At 29.8% G+C, this 17,292-nt stretch overlaps 1 protein-coding gene and 1 long non-coding RNA gene across 6 annotated transcripts; one reads left to right on the top strand and one right to left on the bottom strand.

The window, feature by feature from the left end:
* The first annotated feature begins 2,758 nt into the window (after positions 1–2,758).
* Positions 2,759–9,580, top strand: LOC110696643. 5 transcript variants are annotated; one of them, XR_002506363.1, is made up of 13 exons: positions 2,765–3,061; positions 3,855–4,019; positions 5,116–5,262; positions 5,338–6,010; positions 6,096–6,237; positions 6,355–6,780; positions 7,221–7,696; positions 7,804–7,872; positions 8,016–8,165; positions 8,291–8,456; positions 8,834–8,981; positions 9,070–9,223; positions 9,307–9,580. It is a non-coding gene; the product is annotated as an uncharacterized LOC110696643 (long non-coding RNA). The 5 variants fall into 5 exon arrangements; XR_002506361.1 differs by having other exon boundaries at positions 2,759–3,061; positions 9,070–9,580; XR_002506365.1 differs by lacking the exon at positions 7,221–7,696 and having other exon boundaries at positions 2,760–3,061; positions 9,070–9,580.
* Positions 9,581–13,432: 3,852 nt separating this feature from the next.
* LOC110696743 (protein FAR1-RELATED SEQUENCE 5-like) lies at positions 13,433–16,605 on the bottom strand. Its single transcript, XM_021874093.1, has 6 exons — positions 16,491–16,605; positions 15,625–15,726; positions 15,345–15,529; positions 14,523–15,235; positions 13,758–14,268; positions 13,433–13,648 (listed from the first exon to the last, which is right to left on the bottom strand). The coding sequence occupies exons 1-6, from the start codon at positions 16,603–16,605 to the stop codon at positions 13,433–13,435; spliced, it is 1,842 nt and encodes a 613-aa protein (XP_021729785.1).
* Positions 16,606–17,292: the final 687 nt, after the last annotated feature.

Genomic DNA, 17,292 nt, shown 5'->3' with positions numbered 1-17,292 from the left:
AATATCAACTTCACCTTCCTATTATAACCAAAAAACAATTTCAGCTTTCATAAAAATATTATTCCATCTATACATAAAAACACAATCAGCAGCAAAGTTCGTGGTAAAACAGGGAATCAGCACCAAAGTTGGTGGTAATGAATTCCCTTAAAATGCACTTCAATATAATTATGTTTCCGGCGGTTAAATTCACTGCGGAAGCAACATATTAATATTAAAAGGTATAAATAAATCCCAAGTTATGCATTGAAGCAAATGGAGTCGGTGTTTATGTAAAACAAATGGAATTAATTTCCATCAGATGAATCCAACTCCAACAAATAAACTTGGGAGAACTGTGCAAATATGAGAAAATCTATAATTTTAGAGATTTTCCATATTACGTACACGTATATATATTTGTTTAGGTGGGTTGTCAATAAATAAAATCACTTAAAAATTGACAACTAAACACCTAAATAAAACCCAAGTTGGCCGGTAAAGCCAATGGTGTTGGTGTCTACAAGAAAGAAATGGAATAATATTCCATAATAGTAGATCATCTACTACCGACCAACTTAATTTTGGAGGATTTTGCACGTTGGATGGCTAATAGCGAAAAAAGTTTTACATATCATTAGAAGAAATTGTATTTTAAGATTAAATAATGTAAAGGAAAATTTGCCAATTACTACCGCAAGTTAATACTACTTTGTAAATTGCTACCGCAAATTAAAAAAGTTGTGAATTACTACCGTAAAAAATTTTAAGATATTGCGATTACTATCAAACCCCCATTAAACCCAACTATGACGTCATTATATCACTTTAACCCATGGTTAAAGCCCTTAACCATGACGTCATTATATCCCTAAACCATTTTTTTTTTTTTTTTTTGGGGGGGGGGGGGCTGGTTAAAGCCCTTAACCATGGTCAAACACGGTTAAAGGGATATAATGACGTCATAGTTGGGTTTAATGGGGGTTTGGTAGTAATCGCAACATCTTAAAAAATTTTGCGGTAGTAATTCACAACTTTTTTTAATTTGCGGTAGTAATTTACAAAGTGGAATTAACTTGCGGTAGTAATATACAAAGTGGTATTAACTTGCGGTACTAATTGGCAAATTATCCTAATGTAAAATTACAATATTACCTTGTAATTCATTTACAAAGACAATCAATAATATAATTACTTTTACTTATTAAATGTAATTTAGTCCTTTTTTATTGTTTTAATATTCCTATGTATTCTTTACATTCGATTATCGTATTTTGCAAGTTACCGAACTTAAATTGTTTTAATATTCCTATGTATTCTTTATACTATGGATGGAAGAACTGCTAAGCTTGAAAAAGAGGTGAGTTTATTTGTTAATTATATCTGTTTTATCTTAATTACTTAATTTCCCTTTATTAAATATGAATTTCGAGTTTATAAGAAAATTATTGTATGAGAGAAAGAGAATAGATTTAATCAAGTTGCTTTGGAATTATATTGGCATGTTGTTCTTTAAAATGATATGGAATATGCACAAATATGTTGGTTATGATTGGTTGCTAGATTAAGAATACGGATTAACAGTAATGTTGTCTATTTTATCACTAGATAATACTATAGTGGAGTTGAAGGGATCTTCTCATTATTGTGAGGATGCATTCGTTGTTTGTTGCTATTTTTCGACTTGTTTCTTTTCCTCCACATATTTGATTGATTCTCTTTCTCTTTGTATTGTTGTATGCTTGTAATTTATTTTTATGTTATCAATTTGCATCTTAAGCAATACTATGAGATATGATGTTGAATATTTTTTTATGCTTCTTCTTTTTCTTTCCTATCTGAATGTTCATTCCCAAATATTCATGATTTTTTTTATATATAATATAGAATCCACTTCCTTCGTTTTTATGAAATATAGCCTATAAATCTGAGGTGATTATTAAAAAAGTCCATGATAGTTGAAAGATATGTGTTTTGCAAAGTGAATAAAGTCTCGGTTAAATTTTCCTTAAAAAAAAGGAAAAAAGGTCCTAGATGGGGAGAGGGAGTACAATATGGCACTCAAAATGCAACCATATACTTGTATGATACAAAATCATGTTCACTAACATATTCATACAGAAGTCAATTCAAATAGAAAAACACAAATGGCTTCAAAAGTTTAAAAAACGAAATAATCCATGTATTAGACCAATATTTCAAATCTCTGGTTCTAAAATGATTCATTCTTGAATCCACATCAACTAAGTGGCTAACAATAATAATTAAAAAAAAAATTTGTATTACTCAAGTTTAGAAGGGATACCATTTGTATTACTATTACCAACGTTTAGTATTATAATTTTAAATAAAACAAATCATAATCTTAAAAAAATTTACACTTTCGTGGCATTATTAAACAATCTAAGTCAAAATAAAATAAAAGAACAAAAAATTCCCATGCAATCAAACTAGCAGACACATTGATATCTTTTAAAATAATAAGTATTATTCATTTGTGTTGCAATTTAGTTTCTAAGTCCAAGTCTAATAGTTTGGGCCTAATATATTGGGCTTATCACAAAAGATCAAATATTAGTCATACCATAAAAATTCAACTCCTACAATGGAAATTTATATTAAACATCAAAATATTTTAATAATTACTTTCCAATTTACATTAGTATACAAAAAATTAAAGTCATCTCGTATAGCCTAATCAAATTTAAATAATCTAACAAAACATTACCCACAAATAATACAAGACTCATAACCAATCAAAGCATATCACAATAAGCAATCGAAATATAGCAAATTACATTAAAGGATAAACGACACTTAATTACGCACTAATTACCGAGACAAAATCACCAAATTGGGGGATTGCGCGCATAGCGTGCGGGCCAGCAACTAGTTAAAAAACAAAATACGAAGAACATTGTCTACCTGTTGAAATAACACGGTTTTTTTCACTCACCCAGTAAAAAAAAATTACACTCTCTGAAAAAACCATTGAAGTACTCTAAAAACCCTAATAGATTACGGCCAAAAATACCATAATTGGGCATCTAAAATTTGTGAAGATTGTTAAAGAACATGATATGTAAGTGTAATCTAATCATACAAAGTACTTTTTTTAATTTTAAGGTTGAATTTCGGTTTTTTTTTTTTTTTTTTTGTTGCTATTTTTAATTTTTTTAATGAATTTTTTTTATATATAATTTCAGCACTAATCCTTAATATCTATCAATAGAATTAGCAAAGTGAGTATTTTTTTTGCATTTTTATGTGTTTAAGAGTTGAATTTGTGTGGCTGATTGTATTGGTTTTTTTTTTATTTCTTTTAATTCTCCTTTTTTTTTTGTAATTTGTGATTCTGGAGCATTTTTTTGGCTTTTAATTTTGATATTTGTTTGGTTATGTATTGTGGATGGTAGATTAGTTTTAGATTTGAAGTATTTGGTTCGTTGACTTGAGTTGATTGTGATTCTTTCTCTTGAATATAGGAGTTTTTGAGTTGAAGAATTTATATAGGAGTATTATTTTATTTGTCATTCATATAAATGCTTTGACTACAATTAGAATACTACTCCATAGGAAAGTAGTAAGATATCTAATTTAGATGTTAATTTGGTATTTCTTGAATAGTTTTCGTGGTTGTAACACTGTTGTATTTTTTTTAGCCCACCGTCAATAACCGTGACGTGGGGAGTGTTATTTTGTTGTCGTAATTTGTTTTTTTTAATGTGTGATTTTACCAAATTTTACTAGCTTGATCTGCTGAAATATGTAAATTTTACCAAGTTTTTAATTCGATTACTAGTATTTAGATCGGTTTGCCAGTTTAATTTTTAATTTTGAATGAATATGTGGGTAATTTGTTTTTTGGGATGTAGTGTGCAACAAGAAGAACAAGATGATGAGAAATTAATAGTATATCTTGAAAAGAAGAAAGGTAAAACTAAGAAGAATGTTGAAGGAACAAGTAGTACAGTGGTTCAAGATCCAATTGTGGACCCTGAGATGTTGAAAGCCATTAACAAAGATATTGCTATTACCAAGTAAGAACAACCTTTGACCATTACGAAATGCCTTCTTTATTGTATCATTTTTTTTTTATTTGAGATCTTAACTCTATTTTATTTGATTGTTGGGTTGGTTGCTGTGAACAATTATAGGAGTATTATTTTATATAGTGAGCCTTGTATTGTAGCATGTTAGTTTGTTCTTTTAATTGTAGTGTAATGTTCGTTTTTTATAAGTAGATGTTCTTTGTACCTTGGAGTAATTCGAAATAGGGTGTGTTCATTTTGATAGCATGAATGTTCTTTTTTATAGTGTGGGTGTTCTTTGTAATAGAAAAGAATGTTCTTTCTATGATTAAGTTATAGTTATGGTTAGGATAAATGTCATTAATTAATGAGCAATCAGACTATGGAAGAAAAGGAGTAGCCTTTCCATAAGCGTCCCCATTTCAATGTACCTGTTTTATACAAATTGTCAAGTTCATTTGTCCCCTTGCGACCAACAATCTGATATAATGTACATATTGGTAAATTATGGTACATATTACAAATTTTGAATAGTTTAAAACTTCATTAAACAAATACATTTAAGTTCCAGTTACTTGACCCACATAAGAGAACATACCAAAGTAGCAAACAAACAAATTGACAAAATTCAATTTCATGAAATATGCCATTTTTAAGTAGAGAAGTAGCCTGTCCATAAGTTACTTGTCCTTAATCGTGCAAAAGGCTCATTATTGGTTAGTATTTATGGAAGATAGTTGAGAAGGATTTTGTTGATTATAAAAGTATAATGTACTTTTTTAATTTTGAATGTTCTTTTTTTAATTTGAATGTTCATTTTCATAGTCTTTTTGTTCTTTAAAAGTAATATTGTTCTTTAAAATGGAAAACAATGTTCTTTTTCCAAAAAAGTTAGTAGTAGGTTAAGGATAGTTTAGAGGGTAGCTTAATTTTTAAGGTCTGAACGTTTCAGTTTGCCCTTACCTGTTATTATTATTTTATAATATTTAAGACAAATTTTTCACTTTTTGTACATTTTAAGGATAGTATTTGTGTACATTTTTTAAAGACTCAATGTTTATTTTATAAGCATTTAATTTTATGTTTCTTTAACTTAATATTGAAGATCTGAGGATGATGGTGAAGTACTAAAGCAATCTGGTTTAGTAGAGCCTAATACTGAGGATGAAACAAAGCGAGACAAAGAACATCGGGATGATGATGGGCCTAAAAAGACGCCTTACTGATTTAAACAAATTTCAAGGAAAAAAGGGTAATGCAATTTATAATTCAATATTTAGTAGTCCAAATTATTTTTATATATGTATATTTTTTTTGTCATTTCTAGTAAAAAGAAGGGTAAGTTCAAGATAAAGATGCGGAAGGTGTAGCTGATCAATCAGAAGCACAATCAATTGTTTAGTTTCTACAGGTGGTTGCAGTATAGAATCAAAAAAGATTAAAGAAAGACATGAAAGGAGTTACACAAAAAGTAGTACCCTTAGATGATGATAGTGGTGATGAAGGAACTAGAATAAAGCTGACAACGAGGCAAACTATTATGCCATTGATGCACTTGGTCCAGCAATTGGCTAACCAAGCTGATAAGCTTCAAGCTATAAAGGATATGGGTTTTGGTGTATTCTTGCATTTGGATTTTCCCCACAATTATCCTGAATTTTCAGCACAACTTGTATCGAATTTTGATGCTGTAGGAATGAAAATAGATTTGGATAGAAATAGATCACTTGATGTAAAAGTTGCTGATGTGCACAAAGTATATGGAATACCAAGTAGAGGAAAGAAAATTGTAGATGCAAAGGATGGCAATGCGGATCATAAGGAGGTGTTACATAGTTACAAGAGATACCAGGAGGAGTACTCCCAAATAATGTGAACAAACTTGTGAGCAAATTAGCACCTGCTGAAACTCCTCTTGATAATTATTGGAAGAGAAGTTTTTTGGTATTGGTTGTAAACTGTTGCATCAAGAGTATTAAAAATCAACAACCTTATCTCACGTTTGTTGCACAAAATCGTTTACTAAGTAAATTTTAATGTGCATTATCATAATATGAAACGTTCTTTCATTTTTTTTATACGCAGGTTTTTACACAATGTGATTGATGTAAATCGCATTTCTGAATATGAATGGTGTAGTTACACTATAAAGAGCTTGATTGTGTGGGTTCTTTGTTGCAAAAAAGGTGTTACTAGGTTTTTCTGTGGGCCCTTACCATTTCTTTGGGTATGGATGCTTCACTTAAGTTAAAATTAGTCTTGTATTTATCTTATCATATTTGATGTGCATATAATTTTCTTGGTATCTATTTTTTAAAATTAAAAATTTATTATGTTGTGATAGGTGTGCTACTTTGATCGGCTTCAAAAGATGACTTTGGAGCAAAGAAGGGACTTCACTCTCATTAAGGTCTGGACTATTGATCTTATTAAGGATAGAATAGACCTTGAATTGAGGTTAGACTTTGGTCTTGGTACTTTGTTGGACAGAGTGCAACCACCAATTGTTGTGGACATCTCAATTCCACAACATCTATTAGGTATGAACCAAGAGTTGGTGGTGGTACCGGACCAACCAAAGATAAGGCAACAACAGGAGGAAGAGCAACTGGATGAAAGTAATGTAAACGAACAATGTGGGCAAGATCAAGCACATCATCAGCGCAAAACAAGAGAGCATCAAAAACCTCAAGGAGAGCAACAACAAAAAGAACATCAAAATGGTGGAGAATATCAAAAACATGAGAAAAAAGTCCCATCAAATGTACAGGTACTATTTATATGTATTATTTGATGTATTTTACTTAATTTTATATGTTATGTTCTTCTTAATAAAGTATTATGGTCATCGTAGTTCTAAACAATGTTCATTTTGATATATAATTATTTTTAACTCTAATTTTTGTTTAAAATTTTCAAATATTATTGTATATGTTCTTTTTTTATTCAATTCAATGTTCTTAGATTATTATGAAATGATCTTTTTGTTATTAATTATGTTCTTTTTATATATATTATGTATGCATATCAATAATGGTTTACATTTAATTTTTTAAAGTGTTCTATTTTAGTGACTTTTAATGATATAGTTCATATTATTTTATAATATAGTGAATATTATTAATACTCATTTAATTGATTATTAAAATGTCAAGAGTATAATCAAATGCTCCGAGAGGTAACTGAAAGGATTTCCAATGATTTTGTCAGCCTCTCCAATATCTTGAAAATAGGTGAGAGGTTCCATACAACCCCGTTAGTTGATGGGAACACTATGTACAATCTCACAACCATGTGGTCCAAGTGTGCCGGAGTCAATTTGCCAAATGTAGTACAACAACATGCACAAAGTCAACAAGCCGTGAGAGCATCAATACTTAGTCAAAATATTGACTTCTTTGAATTAGATTGGTTTGGGGACATGATTGACGATATCATGAAGAATGTGATGTCTAGTATTCAAGACAATCCATCAAAATCTGTTTCACCTATCCAACCCCTTATTTTCAGTCACGAGCTCACACCGCCACATGCTCATGTTCATGTTAATGAACTTCCATTTGATTTAGATTTACCGGTTGGGGTAGACAGTACAAAAGTCAGCAAAATTGATAAGGAAGAAGATGAGGATCCTTTGGAAAAAGAAGATATGGGGGTGATGTATTCGAAAGTGAAAAAAGTGTGGGGTATGGTCATATTTTTGTTATTTTATCTATTATATATTTTTGATATTGACATGGTTCTTTATATTTTTGTACTATGTATTTGTTTAATTATATATGTGTTATTACAGTGCTGTAAATGTGGAAAAGCTTGATGGGAAAAAAGGACAAAAAAGAAAGGAAAAAATGGAGGAAAAGAGGTAAATTTTGTTTATTAAAACTATATGTTCTTTTTTAGTTAGCTATATGTTCTTTTTTAATTAGATCTACGTTCTTTTAAGCAGAAATATGTGTTTTTATTTTTTTTATAGTTATATAATTCTTATTATATTCAAATGTGTAGTGTTTCCCCTAAAAATACAAAGAGAATTAGGAAGGTGGGATAGGTTTTCAAGTCTCCTTTCCTGGTGAAGTACTCTCATTTGATAGATTGAACTGAAGAGTTTAAGAATGCTTTCCTAGAATATGTTTATTCAAGTGAACTTGATAAAGAGTATGATAATTTATTTCTTTTTTTTTTTGTATTTTTTTCATTTATTCAATTAAGTTAATATTTGAGATTATATGTTATACTATATATACCTTTATGCTTTCCTTATTTTGTTTCCTTTTATGTAGTGAGCCTTTATATGATGATGGACATTCAATTATGACAAGAGAAAATGTTAAAACACTTGGTGACAATGTCTACATCTACAACATCATTGATGCTTGGAGTCTCATCCTAAATGCAAGGAATGCAGTTGATGACAAAAAGAGATTGTTCTTCCCGAACGAAGCCTTCGTAAGAGTAGTTCATTTGATAATAACATCCTATTTTGTCATTTTATCTTTGAAATTATTATGTTTTTTCTTTTTGTATGATAGAACTTGTTATGCTTCAATGAATCATACGTTGATGATAGTCAAGTAGCTACAACTGATATTAGGCTCAATAAATTCATTGGAAGTATCGAATTTTGGTTACTTGATAATGGAATCTGTTCAAGGATATCAATTGGTATGTTGTAAATTTGTTTTAATGTTTTATCTTTTTTCATACATAAGGTGAATATAATAATTGCTCAATGATCTTTATTTTAATACATCATGTTCTTTCTAATGTAGTCAATGTTATTTAATGTTACTTACATATTGTTTTTTCTTTTTGAATTGTTACAGTTTTGATCTTTTTCCCCGTGCATGCACATGATCACTTTTATGTCATGGTTATAAACACAAAGTCAAAGTGTTTTGAATACTTGATAACAGACCGCTAGTAGAGGGTGTTCCATTTGAGAAAAAGTATCATGACTTTCCAGAGAAACTAGTATGTGTTTTAAATATAAACTTTATGTTCATCATTTTATGTAATGTTCTTTTATATAACTGATATGTACTTTATTTGTTGATAATAGGATAGGGGAAAAAATGCCGACATATACGGTCAAATTGGTTGAAATGCCATGGAGAACTTTAAGCAACGATATTGATTGCGGCATATACACAATGCGCCACATGGAGACGTACTTTGGAAAGCGAAGATGGAATTGTGGCCTTCAAGCTGATAATGTAAGATATATATTAATGTGTCATGCAATTTTATTATATTTATGGACACTATTTTTTTTTTGTTATTAATTTTTGTGTAATAGTTTGATGCGTTGAAGAGTCTAAGGATGCGGTATACATATGAGCTTATTGTAGACGATCTCAATAAATACAAGGCAGATGTTAGCGTCAAGGCTAGGAAATATTACAGTGCAATAAGAAAAAATTAGTGATTGTTGTGTTTCTTACATCTGACAATTGATAGTGTTTTTTGGGGTTCAATTCTAACTTATTTATGTACTTGAATTCGGGTTGTTGCAACTATTAATCTGAAATTGCATTCTATATTTGAAGAAATGATGATTTTGGTTCTTTTAATCTTTTTTTTCGGTATGTTCTTTCTAATATGTGTGATGTTCTTTTATATATATGATATATTCTTTGTTAATAAAGTGATGTTCTTTTAAATATATTCTATGTTCTTTTAGAATATATGCGAGGTTCTTTATTGTTATTGGAGAGCTGCTAGTTCATATACTATGAGTCAAAGTGATTATAAATCATACTTCACATTATATACGACTATCAATCTATTGAACTCGATTCAAGGATCACAAAAACTAATTAAGCTTGATTAAAGAAATAGAATTTAGAAAAAAGAAAAAACCTTGATCCTTTTCCTATAGAAATTATCACCTTTGTACTTAGAAAAATCTTAAACTAGCATCAACTAATCTACAGTAATCATTAAATGGTTAACAAAAAGAAGTTAATACATGTGAATTAAACTTATACTAATTGATAGATTTTCTTGTTTGTTTCTGTGAGTTCCATGCGAGGTGTAGCAAAACTTTCAATACATGTCTTTACTGTAGCAGAATAGTGACGATCCCTTGTAATACACACATCCATGAAAAACCTCCATGCTATGTTCTTTTGGTTAAGTTAACCTTTTTTATTACACTACTCAATTTATTATACAATAGAAATTTTATTAAAACTTGTAGTAAATACGAATCTTTATAGCTTGAATTAAAATTTGCATGCAAAAAAAATAAAAAAGAAATCTAATATATTAATTTCTAAACAATATGTCTTGCAACATTAATTAAATTGAAATAAAATGTTCTATTAGGAAAAAAAAAAAAAGAAGAAGAAGAAAATGTTGCGTGAATACATAAATCTTGAGCTGTAAACAAGTGTAAATGAATTTTTAATTTGATGAACGTATTACATTTACTCCAAAATAATCGTCAGGCTAGCTCAAAAACCTCCAAAGAACCTCCAAATTCACTTGAATGTGCCAAATTATTTCCTTCAGGGACAACCAAAAAATCCTTGAATAAAAGAAAAGGCATTGTATTAGTAAAAAGAACAATATAACTTTACAAGAAGAACATTTAACTCCTACCAAAAAAACATGTCAAATATTATAAAGAACATAAGGCATAAATGTAACACCTTATAAATTCCTTTCCTATAAATACCTATTCTACTCTTTAAAAATACGATTTAGGTATATCTAAGACATTATCACCACCGTGAAAACGGCTAAGGAAACTATTAAAGATACACAGCAGAAGACTTAAAATCAAAAACCGTTTAAAACAAGTCAACTCAAAAGTCACCCAAACGAGAGTAAAGTTAAAACCAAATCAAACAAAGTCAAATATAAGTCAACCTACAACTTAGAACCATTAAAGGCCCTTATTAAAAACCGAATCAAATCCAAAACTTAAAGTTAGTTCCACATATAAATAATATCATAAATAAGTAAAGCATTAAACACATCGTAACTAATGAAAACTAGCATGATTCGCTCTTCACTCATGCCCCGTCACGAATATGCTTCAATACCTGAAAAGCTTATCTCTACTTGTTTTCACTACTGTCCATTAAAAATGGGTCATCATAGGGCCAAGATAAAGACATGGCCAAAACACACATACACACAATCAGCAAAGTTGAGTACATAAGCGTAAATAAACACACTAATATGCTTTCACCTATCAATACACACTTACCTCAATGCATCTGTCTACAAGCACGCACAACATTCAACAAGACTTTTCAACTAGACTACTAAATAATTTATTTAGCGTTGATCACGCATCGAACGGGTTTCCAACTCTACCTCCCCCAAATAAATTAAGGTTAACTGACACGGGAGCTAACCGTGCCAGCACAAAACCACACATACGTGGCGGAATTCCAGCGCATAATAATAATAATAAAAAGGAATGTACAACGTCCTGTACTCCATTAGAAGTTATGATCAAATATAAAGTCATATAACTCCCCCCATATGTTCATACTCAAGGTATATACGTTTCAAGAGTTTTGGTGCGTAATCTCTTTCACTTTATGTTATTTACATATTATTAGACTTGAATCATAATAATTCAATCAACAATAATTATTCAATCAAACAAATACACCAATTTAATTCTTGAATAATTAGTGACCACACAATATTTAATGTTGAACCCTTTTTAATTCTACCTCAGTGTCAAAGACACCTTAAACGCATAAAGCGCCACAAGTCCTATCCCTCAGTGTTAAAAACACCTTAAGTGCACAAAGGCACCAACATGCAATTAATTCCTCGTGTACATAGACACTTATATAGCTCATTTCTTATGCTTAAAGCATCAGTAAAAATTATATGAACCATAATAAAATTCTTTTTCAATATTTCAAGCCAAATTAAACGTGTAGTTTAATTAAACATGCATTCTAACATTCCATAAATAAAAGTGTGGTCCATATCATCATGCCAAAATATAATTTTCCAATCCATAAACCATCACAAAAAAATCATGCTTCACAATTCAATCACCAACACCAATAATTCACACTTCCAAACATAGACCTTAGCATGATACTACTTGTAATTGATTTAAATCAATCCTAGCATGATACTACATCACCAAAATATACTAAGTACGCGAACGTACCTTGAATACGATCTTAAAATCGCCACGACTAATAAAATTGCCCACTTCAAAGTCTCCTACAATTTAAAATCATTGAAGAGTATTAACATCCACTCTACACAAATTTCCAGCAATATATACTATTATAAAACTCTTCATAATTAATTAAAATAAGCTGAAATTATATTTAAAACATCATACTTTAGTCCCAATTAATGGGTAATTGAAATTTCTTAAAGAAACTTAATTTTAAATACTCTACTAAAAATTCCAGCACTTTATTTTAATTAAAACTTGCTGTAATTAAGACTTAAAACACTTTAATTAAAGATCTAAACCATTATACATCATAATCCTTCAATTATTCATAAATCAAGAACCTAGGGTTTAAAAAATTGGGGCTTTTTAATTAAAAACATAATCTGAAAATTAATCAACATAATACTTATAATCAAACATCAAAATCAAATCCCAAAACTCATAATTTACAATTAGATTTAAGCATAGATTAAATTAGAACAATAAAGATTAAGTTTTTTTTTTATAATCGAAAAAGGGGGAAGAAGGAGCACGGCAGCCACCTGCTCAAGCAGCGGCGGCCACCTGCTGTCGATGGTCGGCAGCGGTGGAGGGGAGAAAGAGCAGCTGAAAAAAAAAAGAAAAGGAAAGAAAAATTAGGAGAAGAGAGAGAGAAATTTACCTTGGGTTTTCTCCACTCTGGGCAAAGTTGATTTGCCTCATAAGTGGGATATTTATATCCCTTCTCTACCAACCCTTTTCCCCTAAACTTTCATCTTTTAATTTTCCTAATCCCTTCCCTAATAAAATTTATTAAAAATCATACTTTCTTAAAATAAACCCCAACTTTTATAAAATAAATAATAAAATAAACTTTCCTTTTATAAAATATTTCCAAACTTACATAGAATAAATAGTTAAAATACCATAATTAAAACTTTAAAATTATTTAAATACCTTTACAAAATACATATTTTAAATAAAATACGTATAAAAATACGGGGTATTACAATAAATTACCTTAATCGTAGTCTGAGCCTTTTGTCTCATTTTTTAAACCCCTTTCGCACTTTTCTTTTTCTATGACTTAATCTTTTGACCCTTGAGCTTGTTGCAAATCTTTTCTTGGGTACTCTTCAATCTTGTGTTTTTTTTGTCCCTTTTTCCTCTTTTGGATAGGATCTTTCACTTCAACATCAACTGAATGTTCTTCTTCCACAACATCCTCTATTTCAAAAACTTCTTCCTCAAAATTTGTGGTTCTAAAAGATTGCCTTCACCCTTTGTCTGAAGAAGCACCATGTTGATCAGTTATCAAAAATTCTTGCGGTTCATCTTTATCTTTTATTCGTAAAAGATTGATCCTATTAGAACACTCATTAATTGCTTCCTCAATGGTTGTTCGAGCAGCTAAGTCATTTTGCGCCCTATCGACAAGTCCAATAAAAGTTCGAATAAAATGCAATCTCCATACACTAGAAGGTATGACACCCTTTTCAGCAATAACATTATCATCAACCCTTGTGCATGTAGCACCTTTTGTCTATCTCTTACTAATGTACCTTTAGGACACGAAGTGAATGCTTGCATAATAGTCCGACCTCACCAAAATAATTACAAGTACAATCAACTGTGGCAGTTGATTCATCAAATGCAACTGTATGCATTAGCAGATCTTTTTTGGGATGGCCCACATGATATTCATAAAGAGGAGGTTGCATTCGTATGACCTTAGCTGTGCAAGGAACACTGCTCACAAAATTATCTTCAAAATGTAAATAAATTTTGATTGTATAAATCCTCCTTGCATGCTCCAAAATTCCAATATCCGCCCATACTAGATATCGGTTACCAGTTAAACTATTATAATCATTACTACCCACTTTGCTCCTCCACTCATCAACCACCTCAATAAAAGTAGTGTAGAAATCACAAAGACCATGAGTAGCATAAAGTCTACGACAAACTGATTTGTTTGTGATTTCACTCCTTTGAGATGACATAATACCACCACTAAAGTAATCTTTGGAATATGCTGGACACCACATCTCTCTTATATTATACAAATTTTGGAGCCATTTGTGATCTTCACATTTGTACTTATTCTGCATGCTGCAAAAGAACATTAAAGGTTACACAAAGAACATAATTGTTAAATAAAAGATCGTATATAAATTAATTAAGAACAAAGAAAAATATAAGTAAAACATATTAAGAACACCATGAATTCTTCTCATGCCAAATAATGCTATATAAAATAACAAAATGAACTTGATTTATAAATAAGAATGTTGTTGTTATAAAAAAGAGCATGTTGAGGTATTAAAAAAAGAACATAGTTAAACATAAATAACACTGAAAATTACCTTGTCCAATAATGTTCAAATTCCTGAATAGTATATGTGTATTTCAAAATAATATCAAACAAATCGTTAAAACCTTCATTGGCCTTTAGTCCTTTGATATTTTTCTTTGCATTCTCCCCAATATGCCAAATACATAAATGATGTCGAGAATTCGGAAAAACAATCCTTATTACTTTGGCCATTGCTTGAGATTGGTCAGTCATTATTGTCACTGGTTGTTTGCTCCCCATAGATTTCAGAAAAATGGTAAACAACCACTCAAATGACTCCCATTTTTCATTTATCAAAAAGCCAATACCAAACATAACATTATTATTATAATGGTTCATACCAACAAAAGGACCACATATCATACCATATTTGTTTGTACGATACGTCGTATCGTGGACCAATAAGTCTCCAAATGCATCATAGTCTACTTTCATTCTATTATCACGAAAGAAGAAAGATTGCAATTGATCTTTCTCATCAAAATCATAATAGAAGTCAAATTTGTTGCATTTCCTCTCCTTAAAGTAGCTAAGCAATCGCTTTGCATCACATCCATCAAACTTCAATTTCTTATGTGCAGATAAAGCACCATAAGAATCACTACAAAGAAAACTAAAATTTGCCTCACCACCAGCTTGATTTTTTAAAACGCGCACTGCATCAGCAACAGGTATACTACTCTCAGTTAAACTGCTAAGCATGGCGACTTGTTCCTCAGTTACCTGTATCAAAAAGAACATATTACTTACAAAAGTGAACATAATGTTATTAGAAAAAGAAAGTATGAAGTTATTTGCATTGAAAAAGAACAAAGATAGAACGTTCCTTTACCTTCCTATGAGATCTTATTAAATGTCTCTTTGAAACAGGAACCCTACTGTGATTATGATCCATAGTGTGATTGACCACGACAAACAAACCAGAATTCTTTTCAACATCAAATTGAATATGAGCTTTGCAACCTGTGCGAAAATTCCTCTTTTGGTACACTTTTGGCTCTTCACCGGGTTTAATTTCTTCTCTTGTTTAAAGCCAGAAAAAGAACATACAAAAAAACGTTGTTAAATTGTAACTTTGTCTTCTCTACGATTCAACTTATCCTTACGTATACCAAAACCATGCTTAAAGGCATAACTATTATACAACTCATAAGCCTCTTCATCAGACTTAACTTTTCTGTCAAACAATTCTGATTCACTTGCCTCAGTAAAACCTAAAACAGTAGACCAATATATGTATCTGTCAAGATGGCAATACATACACATTTCTTTTGAACGTATTTTGCCTCTGGATATGTTTTGTAAATTTATCTTATGGGATACAATAGGCAACTAGGCATTCCTACTTTTAGATTACTCTACTCAAATTACACAACATGTTTTGGGCCACGTGAGTTCCTCATCTAAATATTCACTTGAACAAATGTTTTATCATAAAAAAATAATAATAGTAATAAATGTGAACTCCCACCTGACCATGTCCCAAACCCATCTCCCCTTAATATATCGATGATTTTTTTAATACATCAATAGCTAGTGTTCTTTAATATGTCAATGATGTTCTTTAATATATACAAATTGATTTCAGCAATGTACATAAAGAGTACAACAAAGTACATATATATTTAGCAAATGTACATGCGTAAATATAACAGTGATTTAAGCAACTAGATTTCAACAAAGTGCATAAGGAGTCAAACAAAATACATATATATTTAGCAAATGCACATGCGTTTTTTAAATAATATCAACCTTTTTTATAGCACTAATAAAATATATATAATAAGTTAAATATAAGTTACATAAAAGAACATAACTAAATGATAAAAGAACTTCATCTTCAATCTTAAAATTATTGATGTAAAAATAAATATATATTCATAAATCGATAATAAAATTTAAATTAGCAATAAAACCTAAATTAAATAATAAAAAGGCTGAAATGACAAATGAAAAGATAATCGATTAAGCAATTTACCTTCATTTTCGTTTACGAAATCTTCGAATTCACCTTCATTATTGATATGATCATTATCATCACCACCAACAAATCTAGCATCAGAATCATGGCGAAATTCGGATTGATAAACCATTATTAAATTCTTCTACAAAGTATTCTATTGATCGGTATCAAATTTATCTCTGTATCTTTCTCTCTAAAATTTTCTCTCTGTAAACTTTTAGAATCTCTGTAATTTTCTCTCTCTAAATATTTCAAAAAGGGAAAATGTCAATTAAGGATAATTATAAAAAAAACTGAAAAAAATTCCTGCTTTTTTTTAACGACAATTTTGTCTAACTCCCTATAATTAATGGATTTTGTTTTTTTTCCATATAATTATATTTCAGCAAATTAGTTACGCCAAATCATCAGGTTTACCATGAGCATGGTACACCCTTGTGTATTATACAAATTTCAGTTTTTCATTCCAAAAATTAACAAAAACACTTACAATTTCGATTTTCGACTTTGTTTTGCTGATTTTTCTAGCAATTGTGCAAATTCTTCTCATATATTATACATTGTGCTTGATTATGTTGTAATACCAAAATATTTTATGATTTTATATAATATATTTTATTAAAAAAATAGTTTATTTTTATTTATTAAATAAATTTTCTAATCTCATATTTTTATTTTAGAGTTTGAAAAGTTTTAAAACCCTATTCTACGTCGGATTCAATTCATAATTTTAACCTCTTATATTATACGTAATATTTTTATAACCGACTTATTTATTTATTTTTACAGGGTTTCCGTCTTGTTTTTCTTTTTCTTT

Source organism: Chenopodium quinoa, unplaced genomic scaffold, assembly GCF_001683475.1.
Source record: "Chenopodium quinoa cultivar QQ74 unplaced genomic scaffold, ASM168347v1, whole genome shotgun sequence".
In the NCBI taxonomy this organism is placed as follows: Eukaryota; Viridiplantae; Streptophyta; class Magnoliopsida; order Caryophyllales; family Amaranthaceae; genus Chenopodium; species Chenopodium quinoa.
Note: the sequence above shows the minus strand (reverse complement) of the source record. Positions and strands in the feature narration are given on the sequence as shown.